At 39.2% G+C, this 20,832-nt stretch overlaps 1 protein-coding gene across 1 annotated transcript in view; it reads left to right on the top strand.

Annotated features, from left to right (window-relative positions):
• Positions 1-20,832, top strand: part of RNF150 (ring finger protein 150) — a 171,462-nt gene that overhangs the window by 125,965 nt on the left and 24,665 nt on the right. Inside the window, exons 5-6 of the mRNA XM_067567985.1 lie at positions 6,759-6,855; positions 15,148-15,358. Coding sequence (XP_067424086.1) covers positions 6,759-6,855; positions 15,148-15,358 — 308 coding nt within the window. The remainder of the gene's footprint in view (positions 1-6,758; positions 6,856-15,147; positions 15,359-20,832) is intronic.

Raw genomic sequence — 20,832 nt, 5'->3', positions numbered from 1 at the left:
AAGGATAGCGCAGGGATACTTGCATTGCCATGTCCTGTATGGCTAGCTGTTCACAGAACAAAGCTATCTGCAGTTCAGCACCTTTAATGAGCTCTAACTTCACTTAATTTTTTTAATTGCTGTGTAAATAAAGTGAGAAGGAAACTTTACACAAATCATATCTGGTATGACTTCCATCAAAGACAGCCAGATACTCCACTTCTCAACTTGCTTTCCCTGCAAACAGGAATTCCACAAGCATGCACATTTAAAATGTCATTTTCCATGGTATCCATCTTCTACTTGACTTGAAGAACTGAAATATTTGTTCCTTTTTGGCTGTGTTATAAATAGTAGGCTTCCTTGGTAGATATTTAAATGTTACATGTTCTCCCCCTATGATCATTCTTGTGAGCCATTGGATTGATATGCTTACTGCTACTATTAAAAGGCAAACCCAAAAGCAATAATTTAATCATAAATTGGGCCAGCTGCTGATCCCCCAACTTGGACACACAACACATGTGCTCTCTTCAAACGCAGGGAAATGTATACAGTTTAGAACTGGGCTTACTTCCTGGTACGTTCCTGTGGAGCCCTAGCCAAAGTTTGGAAATTTTGTGCTAAAGGTACAGATGTTTCTTTGAGGTAATTATATGGAACACGTGCATCTAAACCTTGTTTTTCATTTGTATCACTCTCACAAATAACCCTGCCTAGAGTCAGGCTTAGTCTGATTCACGTTAAATAACGCCTACTGAATCAGAAACGAATAGTTGGTAGGTGATGTTCAGCTCTTGGCTGACTTAAATGGTTACTTGGAAATGCCTCAAGCTAAAGGTTAGCAGCTAATCTGATAAAATACATATTTTGAACTTTAGCACCATTGAATTATGAGATCTGAGAGTTTCTCTCCCAAGTAGCTACTTTATTGAAACGAATCCTCTGTACTGTACAAGTTATGAGGGGTAACATTTCAAAGATTTGTACGGTTTTGCGCACCACTATTGGTGGTGGTTTTAATTATTATTACTATTGTTGGTTAAATGCCAACAGTTTCCCAAATGCTACACAAGGAACTAAAATAAAGACAGGTCCTACCACTGAAAACCTACAATCTATAGAGGAACACCAACGAGATAGGATGCACTGAGCAGCTGAGAGGAAATAGAGTCTTGATGATAAATTCATATCGGTTTCAACTTAGTAGGGAAACCTTATAGTCTTAAGATGGAAAAGCACTCTTTGCACTGATGATTAGCAAAAGAAAGACACAGACCTACAAATACATTTTTGGTTCTTTGTCATCCCAATGTATGTCCACTATATATACCTTGTATATCCAGGCCATTGACACAGAAGCCTGCAGTTCAAGGAAGACATTAGCTTCTCACCAGACCTTATTGAAACTTCCATTTTCTCACTTGTCTAAAAGCCAGTATCATCATGACATCAGTGCTTGGTGATCTGCACTGGTTGTCTGTTGGTATGCAGGTGAAGTTTAAGATGTTGTTTTGACCTGTAAAGCCATGTATGCCTTAGAGAATCCACTAGCTGGTATTTCAGAAGTGGATGAATTTCACATAAACATATACACATAAACAGCCTCTTATTAGCAATTCAGGTCTTTTCACTGTCTCATTCTTTCAGAACATTTTCTTTAAGTGTGGCAGAGAGTCAATGATGGGATATCTTGTGGTCATATATCCCCCACTGGCTAGTTTGAAGAGGGGAGCAATTTCATATATACTTTTTTTCCCCTCTATGGACCTGCTCCTACATCCTCCTGTATTTTTAAATTTCATTCTGCAAAGCTCAGAATTTAAATTAACAGGTTGAGGTATGAAGTGTGCTTTCTGACATTACATGTGCTGATTTTTCTCTTGATGGAAATTGGTCTTAGTTTTATACCCAGCTTTAAAAGTTGGTAATAGAAAACATAATTAAAATTGGTTTCTAGGGCATTGACACAGGATCAAATGTAACCATGTTCCAGTATTCCCAGAGTGTTTTCACCTGTCCTTCTCCCGCTTTCAGCCTCCTCAGTCATCTCCATCTTCAAATCCTTACTCTACAACTTCTTATCTCTCGTTTTCTCTTCCTAAACCTCGGAGTTCACCTCCATGTTGTTGGTGCTACTGATACTCTGATACTGCTTGCTTTGTCGTCTTCTTTCTAACCTCTCCATTCATCCTACTTACTGTTCTCTGTCACCTTCCAGACTCACTAGTAGGGTCAATTTCTCAACCTTGAATATACTCAGAACTGCTCTATCTCTTAGCTCCCTCTTTCTGGTCACCTCATCTCTATCAACATTGTTCACACTATGGTACCCTTCCCTTTCTCACATTCCTTCCCCCACCCCCTCTTCCCTTGAAAACCATCATCTCCACCACACTTTTGTGCCCACCCTCATTGATGTTTGGCTTCCTCCCAGCATTCAATTTTTCTGTACTGACTCCAGTGCTGATGAATGGCTCTAGAGGAAAAAACCCAGAGACCATTCTGATTTACTGCACGACAGATTCATCCTCTTTATTTAGTATAGACATCTTCCTTGTAAAAACAACTGCACTCCTCCACTCTCCCTTTGCCTTGGACTCCTTCCTGCATGTCTGCCCTCCTCCTTCTGCTATCCAGACTTCTTCAAAAAAGAAAAAAAGCACCTTTTGCTAGGTGCTATAACTCTGCTGAGCCCCTCTTAAAATCCTCTGACTAGCTTCTTATTGATTCTTGCATCAAATTCAAGCAGCATGTTCTTATACTGAGGTCCCCTACAATCTATTTTTGTCTGCTCTTGTCTCCAACTGCCCTCTTCTCTTAGCTCAAACTTCTCTTCTGACTTCAGTCTTCATATCCTTCTTCTAAGACCATGTATGTGCCTTCCTTCTCACTGCCCCCCGATGCTTCTGAACTCCCCCCACCATGCCTCCATTCTTTCCTTTGTTAAATCCCTTTTAAAATCTCAGTTCCTCATGGAGATATATAAACTGAAGTGTAGATGACTTTTATAATCCTAAAGACAGCTACATGTCTTAACTTAGATTGTAGACTCTTCAGAGCAGGGATTCCTGATTAGTTTTTGTAAAGTAACATACATGTTATGGTGCTATATAAATAACAGTGAATAAAACAGACCTTCAAATACAAATTGGCAAAAATAGACTTATCACATGCCCCTACAAAATATGTGCATACCCACAAACAGGTAATTTTAGACCTCAGATTACCTAATTTTGGTATTCATTCTTCTGTGGTTTTCTGTTTTATAAAAAAGATCCTTCTATCTAACTCGTACATACTAACTCTATAATTAAAACCATGATACACTGTTAATTTAATATTTTAAAGTGTAAGGAGACTTAATCTGTCTTGTTATGGATTTTAATCACTCAACAGTGATAGCATTCCTTTTAGCATATTTTTCTTTCAACCCAATTGATTTTTAGGAGCAGCCAAACTTGAGGTAAACATCCGCAAAGCATGAAAATTCCACCCTCTTTCTGACTAACAAAAATTATGAAATGTTTCAATGTGATCTGCAGCCCGATTAAGGCTTGCAAAGCTGGAACTTGAACACAAAGGGGGCCTTTCTCGTCTATGTCTGAATGACTTGATCTGATTTTACACATCACTCAAATTGTATATTCTTGATCAGAAACAGATTTTTTTGTCCATTTTTCAAGAGTGTGACGAAGATCTGAGCTTTTTGAAAGCTTGCGCTGATTATTGTGGCCCAAATCAACATTAAAAGTTGGCAGTTAAATGTATATTAGCCTATAAGCTTGGGTGCAATATTAAAAAAAAAAAAAAATCAACACTAAGAATATTTTTAGTTACTTCAAATAGCTGTAAAGTGAGACATCGACTTTCAGTTCAGTATTCTGCACAAATCAACACATTCAAGGTATTTCATTTACACATTTTAAATGTAAAACATTTCTCAGTCATTGTTTCACAAGGTAGCTATTTGGGGATTAAATTTAATCTGTATATCACTTGTACTTTTGCTTACTCAGAATGTTTGTTTGAGAATGATATGCTGAATAGAAATCTCCTGGGAGGAGAAGGGGAAGGAAGGGGAGGTTAATATAGTGCAGAGATGGAAATTTGATGCATTGTGTTCTTTTACCCAACAAGGTAAGTGTTGTTTTGGAAGTGGCGTTATGAACCTTAGTAACCTTAGTAAAGTGGTGGTTTTAACTTAAGTATCATGATGCTTCATTTACATTAATCATGTTGACGTTCAGTATCGGACAAGGTCTGACAAACTTTGGTGTTACAGCCAAGTGATATAATTAGACTAGTTTCAGATTCCAAGAACAGATTTTCTGTGCCACAGCTGTGTGATGTCAATGTCAGTATAAAGTGGAATACTGTAATTTCCCTGTAACTCTTATTCCCAAGCGATCAATTTCCTGTAGAAGTAGTAGGAAAGGGAGCCAAGTGGAGTGAGTAACAGGGTCTGATGAGATTTCATACATTTTTAGATTTGTATTTCTAATATGGGCTAGTATTAAATCCAGCTCATGAATGGGATGAAACCACTTAGAAAGACAGTTCAATGGAACAGATGTTAAAAATTAACATTGATGAGACTGTACCTCAGTCTCTTCCAGCTAGCTGGAAAGATGGCTATATCTTTATGCATTGGATGCTGCTTTTTAAATATTGGGATGGAATAGCAAAGCAAAATTATTATTCTGCATGCAGTGCTTTTAAATATTTAAACATAATTATTTGGGTATGTAAGGTGATTCTGGGTTTGTCAGAGATAGAACACCTGCTGTGGGGGAGAGAATTTATGCTACTGATTATCTACTAGCTCAGGACTTCGTTTTAAGACAATTTGTAGACATGCCCTACTGCTGTTAGTCGGTGGCTTTGTATGCGTTGGTGTAGAGGAAGGGCTTGTGAAGGTACAGGGAAATATAGACCTATACACAGTAAAAGATGTATCAACACTACAGTTTGCAGGGCTTTTTTATAATACCTCAACTATAAAAGTTCAGCAAGGCTGAAATTTGACATACAAAATGTTGCACAGCTGTTAAATGCTTGAGAAAGGTATTTAGGACTGGTCTACATATAAATTTGCATTGAAATAACCAAAATATTTGTAATTCATAGCTTTTGTTATTTTGGTGCAAGTCTGACTAGGGATACTCTTATTTCGGAATAAAAGAGTCCTCTTCTGATTTTTGTTTGTCATTTGTATGTAAATCAGACTTTTAGGTGGGCAAGTGTATTTTCAGGCTCCTACACAAAGATTTAGATGCTGAGGCTATGATTCCATTAGCAAACTTGGATCTGATTTTCAGGAACAGTGTAGCTGGACCAATGCTAACAATAGTGTAGGTACAAAACTTTACAAAGCAGATAGAGCCACAGGGCATGTTCAAGAGGACAGCAAACATAATATGTGAGATAAGTCAATGAATCCTGTGCTTGGATAAATAAATTAAAAGTCCTAGATGTTGCAAAATTGATTGTTTATTGACAGGAAACAAACCAACAATTATTCTAATAAAAATCCACAGTTGAATGATGAAAAACTGGGAGAGTTCACAAAAATCCATGGCATACAGGAGAGGAAATCATCGCTCTAGTATCTCACTGGAGACCAACTCACTGTCCCAACAATACTCCATCCAGCTGCAGCCAGGCTTCCAGAATGCTCTTCCTCAGGGCAATCTATGCACCTGGGCATCTCCCCTCTCCTGGGAACATATTCCCCTCAGTTGAAGTATTCACAAATAATGTTCAAACAAATCTGGCCACAGTTCTCCATATACTCCAGTGATTACAAGAAATTGGGAACTGCTTACCCGAGGGACTCTCAAACTGAGGCACAAAGACAATAAACAACTTCCCTGTCTCAAAGCGAGCCTCCTGAGAACTTCTAATTTCATCGCCCAGCATTTCTTAAATTCTGCATCCTGCTGATGTGCTCATCCTATCAAATGCAACATAACAGGACATGCTTGCAAGAGTGAGTGAGGCTATCAATGAGGTGCATAAATTAAATGTTTGAGTATCATACCTTCAGTTTGTTCAAGCAACTTTAGACAACTGACACTTGTGTTTAAGAACCCATGTATTTCCCATAACTGAATAATATGTATCAACCGGCTCCAGAGGGAGAAATATTCAGCTAGAGATGCTCATTCTCATGGGTGGCTTTTGAGGGGCAGGAAAATAAGGGAGGAGGCTCACCAAAGAGGCCAGCCTTTCTCTCAAAAAATAAAAAATTGGGGGAGGTTTCTCACTTCACACTGTTATGAGCCTATAAAATAATAACAGATGCAAAATGGATTCACATTACAGTTATTTAAAGTTCTGGGTCACTGTGGTGGGGTCAGCTTTGCATGATGGGACTAACAATAGATATTTACATGGTCTGACCTTTACTGAAAGCTGAGTTTCACTTACCTGTATTAGAGCTGGCAGTCTATAGCATTTTAAGAATGTTGTTTTTGCTGCTACACATTGTACATTTGTCTTTCTGATTGTTGGTGTCTAATTTTGTACATCTCACTTTCTGCGCCTTACCAATGAACTCTAACAGGCAGAAAACTGTGCGCTTATCGGAATAACATATAGTACCGCGATTTTATACTCCTGTGTATGCATGTTTATTATCCTTACCATATACTGGAAAACTGCACTTTAAAAACTCCCAATTTTACTGCATTGAGAAGCAACTGCCGGGAATGACTGAAAAGCTCTTAGCTACGTTGGGATGGATTTGAATTAAAATATCTTGCTTTTTATTGCAGGCATCTTTTTCATAAGTCTTGCGTAGACCCCTGGCTACTAGACCATCGCACCTGCCCTATGTGTAAAATGAACATTCTAAAAGCTCTAGGGATTCCGGTAAGCATGTCATGCAGCACGCTAGTCAAAATAGAGTGAGAACACTTCCGTCCTGTACACGTGCCCATCTGTTTGTCTATTTAGGTTCTCATACCACTTTCATCACCATGGTACACTGATTTATTAACGGGAAGACAAGCAGACATCTATCTATTTTTCTCCCCCTGCCACTTTGGCTGGGAGAGGCGTTTTGGGGGGGGGCAGGGAGGGAAAGGGATTGGTTGGTTTGGTGAGAGGTTGGGACTTTTTTTTAAGTAATTGTGGCATGATTGTACATTCACACACAAACCTGTTCCATTTACTCTTTTACAACAGGGCTGGATTTTTTAAAACTACATTCCTCTTTACTGCCTTAAAGCAAAGAGGGAAGAGTTTTTATTTATACACCATCTATCAGTCTAAGCCAGTTTGCCTCTGATTCTGATTGCAAAAGTCATTGCCTTTTCTGTCTGGTTACGTCCCCTCTCTTAAAGCATCCTTGCATGTCAGTAGGCCTTGAGCTCATAATTCTAGTTCATAATTCTAGCAACATTTTCCCCCAAATGATTAAACATATGAGAACCATGTGATTACATTATAAAAAATGCTAGATTGTTAGTTGGTAAATTCAGATCTGTTTAGAAACCTACCAATACTTGCCAATTAGCTCTTCGGATTGTATTGTCAGATACACCTGGTACATGTTCTGCAAGCAATGTCGTTTCCCTAAATTACAGCTATCTCGCAGTTCATTGTCTACTCCACCAAGAAATGAATCAAGCTTTATGCTATGTGAAAATCTATCTCTGACTGTCAAGTTCAACACTGAAACTGTGGTGGTTGGTATGCCAACAGCTGCTGTAAATACACTGTCCCCAAACTGAGGTGGCAGCTTGCCAGCGTTACATATCTGAGCGCTGTACAAGAGAGATGAGACAAAACAAAAGCCAGCAGATGAATAAATTAGATCAGCTAAGGTAGTTACGCCCAAGAGCAGCAGTGAAATGACATGGAGACACATAATCCAAAGTATTGAAATGAAAAAATAGGCTGATACAAGTACTGCGTTCATTATTCTACGAAATAATGCAATAATATAATCATGCAGGTGTGTCCATTAACTTAGTACAATTATAAAGCCAAAAGGATACAGCTGAAATAATGTAATTATAGTATATTATAATTAGGCTTCTTGTTAGTGTTAGTGTGAGTGTGCGTGTGCGTGTGATATACAGAAAAAACTACTATGAAAAATTATTAAAGTTGCAAAGTCAAGCACCCAAAAGTTAGAAAATGCTAGTATTAAGGCTGCATGTACAACCTTCATTCAGCCCCCTAGTATGCATTACAATATTATTTTTTCCACAGATCTCTAAGTGAGTTGTTCTCAACCAGGAGTATGAATATCCCTGGGGATACGCAGCGCGGCCTTCCAGGGGTACATCAAGTCATCTAGATATTTGCCTAGTTTTACAACAGGCTGCATAAAAAGCTAGCAAAGTCAGTACGAAGTAAAATTTCATATAGGTAAAATGAGAAAATAAGCAATTTTCAGTAATAGTGTGCTGTGAAACTTTTGTATTGTTATGTATGATTTTGTAAGCAAGTAGTTTTTAAGTGAGGTGAAACTTGGGGTATGCAAGACAAGTCAGACTTCTGAAAGCAGTACAGTAGTCTGGAAAGATTGAGACCCGCTGCTCTAAGTAACTTGCAGCAATAGTAGGCTGTTATGCTCTATACGGGCCAGCCATTAGAGGGGGATGAGACACATGCTTTGCCAGTGGTTCCAGATTCTGGAGGAAAGCCGTGCTCTTTTGCCCTTAACCTGTCTCTGTCCCCTCTGCACCCTTGCTCCTAACTCCTGGCCCCTAAGATTCAGCCCTTTTATCCTCTTTCTCCTTGTGTTCCTGTCCGTGCAACCTATAATCCTATCTAGGCTGACCAGATGTCCCGATTTTATAGGGACAGTCCCAATATTCAGAACTTTTTCTTATATAGGCCCGTATTACCCCGCAATCCCTGTCCTGGTTTTTCACACTAGCTCTCCGGTCATCCTAATCCTATTAGCCCTCCCCAGCTTCTCCTGCCCTCACACTGCTCTTCACCCCTCTGCATTCAAGTAAGGCTGATTTCTTTTTCTCCTCCTTGCTGCCTGGGCCTGAGCAGGGGGAGCACAAAAAGAGCACAGGTGAGACAGTCTCCCTCTTCTCAGATATGGCTTCCAGTACCACAGCAATCCTTGGCTGCCAGGAGGAACAATTGCATGAAAAGTGCTGCTCAGCTTGTGCATCCCCTGAGCAGGAGCATGCTTGGTACTGATGGAATCGTCAGAGAATGTAGCTGCCCAAAGTCTCTATTGAGCATGTGTGAACTGATATTTTCAGAGGCTCAAACTTGGCCAAATTTGAGCGGAATTTCACATGGACAGGAAAGAACACATCTGTGACACAAAGGTCAGTCACTCTCCTTCCAATTTCAGGGCCTGCTCCAAAGCATGAAGCTTCTGCAGCTTCTCAATGAAACAGTTGTAAAAATTTGGTTAACATGGGCAAAACATATTTTTCCTCCCCAACCTCATTTTCAGTTCTTGCTGAACCATTGTAACTGAAACAACCCCCATCCCTCTCTCCCTCCCCCCACCCCCCCAAAAAAAATCAGTCCGAGGCGCACACCCGTCTTGGAAAAACTTCAGCTCACATGATTGCAGTTTGGCAAAGTTATAAGCAACTGAAAACAGAGTCTTATAATGGAAAGTGTCAGGAAACCTTAGCTTATAGACACTGCTACCAGCTCCATTTATAATATATAGTGTCCTCATGCCAGCTGTTTGCTTATCTTAGTGGTATATATTAAAAAGTTGGCTTGTATGAGTATGAATGTGGCATTGCATTTCCATTTTAACAGGACTATATAATATTTTCTAATAGATATTGTTCTAAAAAACTAGATCTAAATTTTCAAGTCAGTGCATGCAAATTTGGCAATTTTCTCAGTTTACTTCATAGTCAATATTTTAAAAAATGGCTGTCTAAAGCTAACGCATATTTATGCATGTAAATAACTAGCCAGATTTTCAAAAGTGGTGAGCACCCAGAAGCTCCCATTAAGATGCATCTCCTTTCTACTGAGGCAGCCTGGTCCCCTGGTTCCACCCCTAAGGAATTCTGCCACCATTTACATAAGCAAATGTCTGGCCTCAGACCTGTCATTGGCACGCTAATGGTGAATTGAACCCACAAAACTCAGTTTCTTCTGGTCTTGATGTCAAAAGGGAAAACTTTTTTTCTTTTAATTTCAAAGAATTTACATCATTTTTGAGATGATCATATCAAGTAAAATAATCTCCCTCCAGTTCTCACCCTCTAGAATCATGTTCTGAATATGCAAACAGCTGCATTTTTTTTTCACTAGATTGGTTGAGTTGAAGTCTTTCATTATGAACCTGATGCAAAGGCCACTGAAGACTCCCATTGCTTTCAGTGGAGTTTGGTTCAGGCCATAAAAGCACATATGTACAGAGAACTAGAAAAATCAATATCACTAACAAAATTTATCAAAACATATTTGCATCACTCAGATAGTAAAAGGTATAAATAGTCATTTTTAAAAAGCAATATTTGATATAATTAGGATTGAAGTCTACTGTTTCATTTTTTTCCAAGTAAAATGATATTAAACCTGCATGTAAAAAGGGATTAATTAAATTGAACTGTGACATTTGTGCTGCTTCAGTTAATATTTTATCATATTTTCCATTATCTCCTTTTTTAAGGGTTTAAAAGTTGCTCATAAAAGCCCATTCTAGCAAAAACTGTGAACACAAGGGAAGAGAAGAGGGAATGGATAACTGGGGGAAAAAATCATTTAAACATTTGTTTAATTATGGTGGTAAAAATATATATATATAAATTTTAAGACTGGTTATTTAAATTGTATAACCCTCAACACCAAATCTGATTTTAAAATGAAATTTCAAAGGTTTCCAATAACTGTTTGTAAAAAAATCTAATGAAAAAAAAGTGTTCATGTTTGTGCCCAACAATTTTGTCACCAGTCCTGCAATTAAAAGTGTAGTTGTCTGGCTACGTTCTATACTTTAGTCTGTGAACACAAAATAATCTGAGGATTGTTTAAATGAATATATTCTTTTATTAGGAACCGTTTTAAAAGAATGCTACGTTTGTGACATGGAATCAGAAATGTAGGGCTGAAGGAAATGTAAGAAAGAACCTCGAGACCTGATCTAGTCCAGCCCTCTACGCTGTGGCAGGACCAAGTATATCTAGACTGTCCTTCTCAGCTGTTTGTCTAGCTTGTTCTTAAAAACCTCCAATGAGAGGATTTCCACAACCTCCCTTAGAAGCTTGTTCCAATACTTAACTATCCTTATAGTTAGGAAGCTTTACCTAATATCTAACCTAAATCTCTCTTGCTGCAGATTAAGCCGATTCCTTGTCCTCTCTCCAGTGGACCTGGAGAGAAATTTGATCACCATCCTTGTTATAACAGCCTTTAACATATTTGAAAACTGTCGAAGCGTCTTTTCTCGAGACTAAACGGGCCCCATTTTTTAATCTTTCCTCATAGGTTAGGTTTTCTTTTTTGTTGCTCTCCTCTGGACTGTCTCCAGTTTGTCCACATCTTTCCTAAAATGTGATGCCCAAAATTGGACACAGTACTCCAGCTTAGGCCTCACCAGTGCCAATTAGGACAATTACCTCCTGTGTCTTATATATGAAACTCCTGTTAATTCACCTCAGACTGTTTTGCACCTGTCTCACATTGTTGGCTCATGTTCAGTATGTGATCCACTCTAACTCCAGATCCTTCTCATCTGTACTACTGCCTCACCAGTTATTCCCCATTTTGTATTTGTGCATTTGACCTTTCCTTCTAAATTGTATAACTTTACATTTTTCTTTATTGAATTTCATCTTGTTGATATCAGACCAATTCTCCAATTTAAGGTCATTTTGAATTCTAATCCTGCCCTCAAAAGAGCTCACAAACCCTCCCACTTGAGCGTTATCTACAGATTTTATAAGGCCAATCTCCACTCCATTATCCAAATCATTAATGAAAATGTTGAACAGTACTGGACCCGGGACCGAACTCTGTGGGTCCCCACTAGATACATTTTCCCAATTTGACAGAAAACTATTGATAATTACGCTTTCAGTACGGTCTTTCAGCCAATTATGCCCTGACCTTATAGTAATTTCATCTAGACCACATTTCCCTGGTTTGCTTATGAGAATGTCACATGAACTGTGAAACATTACTAAAATCATGATCTATCACATCTGCTGTTTCTCCCTTGTTTTTGACAAAGCCATATTGGCTATTACCTATTACTCTATTATCTACTAATTGGGCAATACAAATTGATTGTTTAATAACTTGTTCCAGTATCTTTTCAGGTATCAAAGTTCAGATGACTGGTCTATAATTCCCTGGGTCTTTGTTCCTCTTTTTAAAAATAGGTTCTATGTTTGACCTTTTCCAGTCCTCTAGGACCTCACCCATTCTCCATGAGTTCTCAAAGATAATTGCTAATGATTCTGAGGTTGCTGCAGCTAGTTCTTTTAAGTACCCGACAGCTGGATTTCATCAGGGCCAGCTGGCTTCAATGTATCTAACTTATCTAAATATTCGTTAGCCTGTTCTTTTCCTATTCTGGGTTGTGTTCTTTTCCACTTGTTAATATGAATTGTGTAAAGCATCTGGTCACAATTAATCTTTTTAGTGAAGACCGAGGCAAAATAGGCATTAAATACTGTAGCCTTCTTGATGTAATCAGCTATTAGCTCTCCTTCCCACTAAGAGTGGACCTATATACTCCATCTTTTTCTTGTTCCTAATGTATTTATAGAAGGCAGTAAGAAGAACTTCTATGTCCCTTGCTAGGTGTAACACATATTGTGCCTCAGCCTTTCTGATTTTGTCCCTACATGCTTGTTCTATTCTTTGCTGTTCATCCTTAGCAATTTATCCATGTTTCCACTTTTTGTATGTTCTTTTTTTGATTTTTTCAGGCCATTAAAGAGCTCCTTATGGAGCCATGTTGGCCTCTTTCTACTACTCTTATCTTTCTTTTGCATTGGGATAGCTCGCTGTTGTGCCTTCAATACTGTCTTTTTGAGAAACTGCCTGTTTTCCTCAGCTTTTTTCCCTTAGATTTTTTCTCATGTGACCTTACCTACCAGTTCTCTGAGTTTGTTAGTCTGCACTTTTTTTTAAGTTCATTGTCCTGGCATGAAGCAACAAAAGACAGGAAAGGGTGAAATAAATTAAGGGAATGATTCAGTAAAGCACTTGAGCACATGTTTAGCTTTAAAAACATAAGCGGTCTCATTTTCTTCAGTGGGACTACTCAGATCCTTGAAGTTAAAAGTTTTTAAATGCTTTGCTGGATCAGGGCCTATTAATCAGATTTTCAAAAGTATTTCAGTGACTATAGATGCAGTTGCACAGCTAGTGGAATTTTCAAAAATGCCTAAGCAGGTTAGGCACCTAAATACATTTGAAAATTTGCCCCATAAGTGTCTGCTAACTCTTTTTAGGTCTAACCGAGTATTTGTGTTACTGCAGTTCTATCTGAATATGCCCCTTTATGCTTACAAGTGCTGTTGAACACACATTGCACATGGTACCCTAATCTTTGAATTTTCCTTGGTTTTCTTATTTTTATGACATAACCTTAAAGCGTTATTTTTGAAGTGGCTGTTCAAGCTCAACTTCTCCCTACTATGGAGAGAGCAGACCTGACACCTTTGCTGAAAAGCTTAGGGTAGTCTGCAGTCTCATGTCTGATGAAGGGAATTTACTCACATACTTGCCATTAGTGATCATGGGGGAACACTCCAGATATCACCTCTGTATGAGCAGAAGAATCAGTCTAACAGTCAGGAAATGAACCAATACAGAAATACTTGGAAGATCAGTAAATTATATTGCAATTTGGTCTTCTCAGCTTGACCAGTGAGTTGGTGTCTAGAGGACACTAATAGAGGTCTTGACACCAAAACAACAAGCTCTGTAACCATCTGCTTTAAATACATTTGAATCACTTTACCATTAGTACTGAATTTACTGGGATATGTGCTTTTATAGGCACGAATTTTAGTTCTGATCTAAAAGTCATTTTGCTTTTGTTTTTGTTTTTGTTTTTAATTCACTTGGTTTCTCTGGGACCACAATACAGGGAAGAATCCTGAAATTCCCATTACAATGAATTCTTTATTCTTTTCTCATTATTTTCAGCTATAAGAAATGAAGTACAATGTAGGCAAAATGTAAGTCTTTTAATACTGAAAACATGTTTCCTTCTCTTATTGACATCTTTATACACCCCTTTCCCACCCCACACACAAATGTGAACACATGCACTTCTCAGTTCCTCATCTTCACTTAAGTCTCTGATACCAGCTCTACAGAAAGTATATTCTGAGAAAGCAGTGACTTAAAAGGTGCACAATTGCCTGCAGCTAGTGCCCATGTTTATGTTCAAGCACTGTGCCCACCTCAGACAGATGATATCAGTAAATGTACTCATTTTCTCCAGGACACACTCCCCAAACTATTTTTTTCTGTGAGGAAACAAACATCAAAATTGTGGGCAAGACTTTTTCATACTAAACATTTCCACTGCAAACTGCAAGATAGTCTTGCCACAAATACTATTAAGAGGATCCAAGTGCATAGAATGCAAATAAACTCTGTATTTATTGGATATTACCATTTAAGGCCCCAATATTGCAATATTTCTCATAGTCCCATTTAAATCACTGAGGCAACAGTAGTAAGCACTAGCTATAATAGTAAGTGATTACAGGATAGGGCCCTAAAAGGAGGAGGCAGAGGGGGGAATCTAAATTAACGTTTATTTAACTAGAAGCACTTGTGTATAAATTCAGGAAGCAAACCTGGAGCGAGCAGTTATTTCCTTTAAGAATATGAAAATAAAGAACACTAAGGTTTTTGCTCATGTATAAAGATAAGAGGTCCATTTCTGCTCATATATAACATACATATCCACAATTCCCACTAGATCACTAGGAGCCAAACAAATATTTGAAGGCAGAGTTTGCTCCTAAAATAAGGTGGCTAAAATTTTCAAAAGCCTGAGTCCCATTTTCAAAAGTGATTTTGGCACCTAGGAACCAGTGTCTTAATGAAGGTCAATGGGACTTAGGCCCCTAAGTCATTTAAACGATTTTGAAAATTTTACCCAGCTTCTTTCCTGTAACTATAGTCCTCAATATTTTCTTTGAAGAATAAAAGCTCAAAGACTTTTCTTTTTGTTTCCATTAGCCAAATGCGGATTGCATAGATGATATACCTCCAGATTTTGAAGCTTCCATAGGAGGACCACCAACTAATCAGATTACAGGAGCTAGTGACATAACCGTGAATGAAAGCTCTGTAGTTCTGGATCCTCCTGTCCGGACTGTGGGAGTACTACAAGTCATCCAGGATGCAGATCCTCTTCCCCAGGTTGGGGATGGTAACTTCACAACAAGCAGTAAGTTCCTCCTTCTGGCAGAGTTTGCCCTGACAGTAGTATATGCAGAAACCTGAATCACAAAGAAAGCTTACGTGTTTGGGGCTTGGAGTATTGGTTTCACTGCTTTAAATTTGACTGACATCTAGAGGATAAATAGTTTGGTTTAAAATAGCAGCTTTGGATGATCATGAAGTATTACTGTGTCACAACAAAAACAACGAGAGTCCTGTAGCACCTTAAAGACTAACACATTCCTGCGGGCATAAGCTTTCATGGGCTGCAACCCACTTCGTCCGATGCATGAAATGGAAATCACAGATGGGAGGTGTATATATATACATCCAAGGATAAAAAACAACAATGGGGAGGGCAAGTGCTAACAAAGTCAGTTCAGTTAGGGTAGATGAGGCCTATTCACAACCTTTGATTAGAAGGTGAGAATGGGTGAACAGTGACAATTACTTCTTGTAATGAGATAACCATTCCAAGTCCCTGTTCAGACCCAGTCTGATTATGTCAGTATCACTCTGAAGCCAATGTGCAAATAAATGGCTTGAATCTGACAGAATAGCAAAGTAAAATGTATTGAAGAATACTCTAGACTGAGGGAAATAAGCCCTTTCTATTAACACAACGTAGACTAAAGTGACAGTCCTATTCATATGTTGTTTAACTGACAGTGAACCATGTTAATGTAGACCTTCCTTGATAACCTATACCCATAACCCAGCTCCTTTGTTTCATATTTTTTTTTGATGCCCTTGTCTTCCCAGTTTGGTTAGTCCTTATTCCCTGGTCTGCCTATCTTTGATGTACAATTTATTGTTAGACGTGCAGAGTTTAATTCTTGCTTCAATAACATAAAATAGATTCATAGATTCCAAGGTCAAAAGAGACCATTGTGATCATCTAGTCTGACCTCCTGCATAACACAGGCCAGAGAACTTCCCCAAAATAGTTGCTGGAGCATATTTTTCAAAAAGCATCCAATCTTTGTTAAAATTGCCAGAGATGGAGAATCCACCAGAATCCTTGGTAAATTGTTCCAATGGTTAATTATTTCACTGTTCAAAATTTATGCCCTATTTCCCATCTGAATTTGTCTATTTCAGCCTTTGAAATGTATTATACTTTTCTCTGCTAGATTGGAGAGCCCATTTTTGAATATTTGTTCCCCATGTAGGTACATGTAGACAGCAATCAATTCATTCCTTTACTTTCTCTTCGTTAAGCTAAAGAGATTGTGCTCCATGTGTCTGTCACTGTAAGTCATGTTTTCTGATCCTTTAATCATTCTCATGGCTCTTCTCTCAATCCTCTCCAATTTTTCAATATCCTTCTTGAATCACGCAGCAGCAGTCACACCTGTGCCAAGAACAGAGGTAAAATAACCTCTTTACTCCTACTTCAGGTTCCTGTTTATGCATCCAAGGATCACATTAGCTTTTTTGGCCATAGCATTGCATTGGGAATTCATGATCAGCTGATTATCCACCACTACCCCCCAAATCTTTTTCAGAGTACTGCTTCTCAGAAGAGAGTACCCATCTGGGAAATATGGCCTATGTACTTTGTTTCTAGACGTATACTTTTATAAAATGAAAGGTAAAGTTATAGTCACTTGCCTTGCTGTAGCAGGCTTCCTTGAAATCAAGGGGGAAAGTATTTGAATTCCCTTTATGCCCTTCATTGTCATCTTTACATCAATTGAAGCTTTACTTGTTATTTTATGGAAACCTATTCTTAGTTTTTCAAAGGAGTGGTGGTCAGATCCCCTGCTCTGAGAAGCAGACTTCATTAAATATCAAGAAACAGGATATTTGAAATAGACAAAATTTATAGATTTTTTTTCTTATCAGATTTTTACTACTTTAATGGACATCATTCATGCTGGTAATTCCACAATGTCATCCCTACCCTGTGTCACTATAAAAGTAACATTTTGTGTTCAAAATCTCCCTCTGAGAGTTTAAGAAAATATTAGTCAGCTCTCCAAAACAAGGGCTGTGCCAGTCTGCAAATGCCTCTTGTAGGCAAAAAGAACAGACAATGAGAAAGTATGTGTATACATGACTGAAGCCACGTACAAGCACATTGTTGGGAACATGAACAGAAAAGTGTCACCTGCATGTGTACTTGATGTGGGCTAAAATAATGTGACAAAATACTGGTTTGGATATGATGCTTATGTCCGAAGAAATTTTGGATACTTAACTGTGGATACTTGACCATTGCAATATACTGCCCGGTTGGGATACAGCGGTTTAACTTATCGCTTTCTTGTAAGTGAAAAAGAAAGGAAAGTAACAACATGAAGGGAGAGAGATAAGACAAGATGAGAGTGGAGAGGACTGTTCCTAAATAGCCTTTCCAGAGATTCCTCTTCCTTTTCGTTGTCTTATTTCCTTTAGTTCTTTCTCTTATTACCGCTCTGCTATGAGTCTGCTGCACTGCTTTGTTGTGTCAGTTTCTGCCAGCAGTGGAATGCCAGTGAAACTAACTTTCTGAACTCCAAAGTGCTGACTCTTATTACTTCAAGGAGTGAGCTATTAGTCATTTTCACCTGAGCACAGCATCATAGCAAGGAAACACAGAGGATTTAGGGGAAGTGGGGCAATATTCAAGGTGGGAGAGAAAAATGGTCTCTCAATGGCCTTTCATACCACCCTGGCCCTCAAGTCTCTGATGACTCCATTCTTGTGATCCAGCAAGGGATTTAAAATGACAACTTCTTTCTGGAGAAAAAATCTTTCTGAGAGAAGAGGACTTGCCTCAATTTTGGTTTTCTGCATGATCAAAATCATGCAACCAGCAGGAGAGCAGACACGTGCATGGTGACAGCTCAACAGCTGGTGTGATAAGACTTGCTCAGGCCTTGTTTTGTTGGGCTGATACATTTTAATCAGTGAGAGATATTTTAGATGAGATGTTAGTTTTAGAGTATAATTTTGTTCCTCTTAACTTTGACGGTGCCCCTTTTAAAATGTTGTTGTGCTTCTCATGATTGATTTTATTGGTGAAATTAAGATTTTTATTTAGTGGTACAAACATTTTACTAAGAATGTTAGGCAATATTCTGATCTCCGTTTCGCTGGTTTAAGACCAGAGTAACTCCATTCCAGCCAGTAGCGACCCCAGATATATACCATTGTATGTAACTGAACTATCCCACTGTTTTACATTTTATCATAAAATAATTATATGGGATGTCAGATACCCATATGAGAAAAGTGCAGAATTTCTTCAGTTCTGTTCTTGGTCCACCCCATTTACACACTTGGTTGTACTACACACAGTGGGCTAGATCCCCAGATCAGGTGCAGAACTCCACACAGGGATATGTCACATTTGTGTCCTTCAATTCTGGGGCTGTCTAAATGCCATGTTGGCCCCCAGCACAAGGTAGAGTGCTTTCACAGCTACTCGACTTTGCATTCAGCTGCAACCGCCCCAAGGGGCTATTACACCAACCAGAGAGTGCAAGAGTATAGCAGTGCTCCAGCCACTCCCCTTTTCCTCCCACCTTGTTCTCAATAAGTATCGTACATGAAGGACTGGAAGGGGGCTGGTGTCAGGCCAGTTACCCTGGATCTACGCTACTGGGGGGATTCCACTACACAAAAGGAATTCTTCAACTGACTAAACCAGCTTGAATTGTGCTTTGAGTCACTAATGCCCACTGACTCACTCTGTCTAACAGTAGTTGTTAGCTACAATAAATCAGTTCCTAAAGTAGAACATTTGAATTGTTCTCACATTAGGTGGTCGGTTCTTTATCTCTCATAAACAAAACAACAACAAAACTAGCACGGGCTAACTAGACAGCATGAATCTATTGAAATTGCTTTTCCTTCTTACTAATGGCAACAGAGGCAATGTATCAGAGAATCCTACTGTGACAATGGCAAAGCCAGAAAACAAAGCAATGCGGAGAGATTCTCCCTCCTGGTCCAGACCCCGGGGCTGTTTGCAAGGCACTGGAAGGAAACACTGCTGCAGCTTTTGGAATAGTCCCTGAACTGGGCAGTGGGAAATTTCCCCTTCATGAACCTCTGCATTAATAGGATAACTGCCCATAGCATTGGGGAGATTCTGGATGGTGCCGCAGCCCATTGGTAGCTAAGGACTGGCTGTGGTAACTTCAGCAGCCCGTAAGTGCATTGGCTGGTCACATCAGCCTTCAGAACAACCAGGATCAGGAAGGCATAATGGAAGCTTAAAGCCACCTTAGGCAGCTTCAGTGCCCCAGGCTGCGCACGTGTGTACTGTGCTCAGCACCCAACCTCATCCATGGCATTCTGGTTTAGTGCTTGGTTTTCCCCTTGTAGGTAATGCGAGATAGGCAGCAATATTATTTATTAGGTATACATGATTATTAGACTTTGCTCTTTTCAGGATTAGATTTAATGCTTGAAAATTCTTTGGCATGGTCAGGTGCTCAAAATTAAATCATCTCATAACACATCCACGTGGTCTGATGCACAATCGTATTCAGCAACTGAACCCTCTTGTTCAAGGAGCTGGCAGTAAACTAACCCCTTCATGTTTGTTTGGGAGCTAGGGTCTTGAGTTTCAGAGGCGATAAGCACCCACAACTCCAGTTGGCTTCCCTGGAAGGTGCAAGTGATCAGCCCCTCTGGAATTAGGCCCTAGAGTTCTGAAACAATACAGTTTTATCCCAGTTAAGGCCAATACACAGTACCATTTTAAACCAAGTTATAACGGGGGTCAGAGGGCAACCATGGTGTAACTGGCTTGGTCATAACTATAGTATAGACAGGGCTTTAAACAACAAGAATTACGTCAAAATTGTATTCACTAATTGTATTGAATGGTTCCAGTGTGGTCAAAGTCCTAGAACCACAGGGCTCACCCCGACCCCACAACATGAACTTGGCCTGGCTGTGATTTTACAGACGATGGCTCTGCCTGCTGCTGGAAATCTTTGCAGAGGTATTTGATTTTTGGCTCCCCCATTAGGCACTGCTAATGACAAAAAAGTGCCGCTAGGCTGAATCTGCACTGGAGATTTGCATGGTTCTTGTGATTGAACCTGTGCAAGCTGCAACTGTGCAGTGTCTACAGAGTACGCTGCATCCAAACTCTGCATTTGCTGCCCCTGTGGATTGCTGTGCTTATCCCTTGGTGCATTTGGGTATTTTTCTGTTACTGTTGGGGGGTTTATTTGTTTCCTAACAGGATCCAGAGGCAGGGACCCTCCCAAAGTGGGCCTGGAGGAAGGACATTTTCATAGTACTGCATACATGGCATGAAATCCTGTATCCAGTGAAGTTAATAACAAAACTCCCATTGACTTCAGTGGAGCCAGGATTTCATCCATGGAGTTTTGCTGGTGGTGTTACTTTATTTTTGTGTATATCAGAGGACATTTCCCTCCTCTTCCGAATAGAGAATTTCTTCCTCAAAGCTCTTAGCAATGTTCCTGGCCATGAAGAGCTAGATGGAACTCATTGTACCTTACCACTCCTTAC

The sequence above is a fragment of the Emydura macquarii genome, unplaced genomic scaffold, assembly GCF_026122565.2.
Source record: "Emydura macquarii macquarii isolate MOO-44397 ecotype Brisbane River unplaced genomic scaffold, CSIRO-AGI_Emac_v2 contig_2834, whole genome shotgun sequence".
Classification (NCBI taxonomy): domain Eukaryota; kingdom Metazoa; phylum Chordata; order Testudines; family Chelidae; genus Emydura; species Emydura macquarii.
The sequence above is the reverse complement of the archived record's forward strand: the minus strand, read 5'-3'. Positions and strand labels throughout refer to the sequence as shown.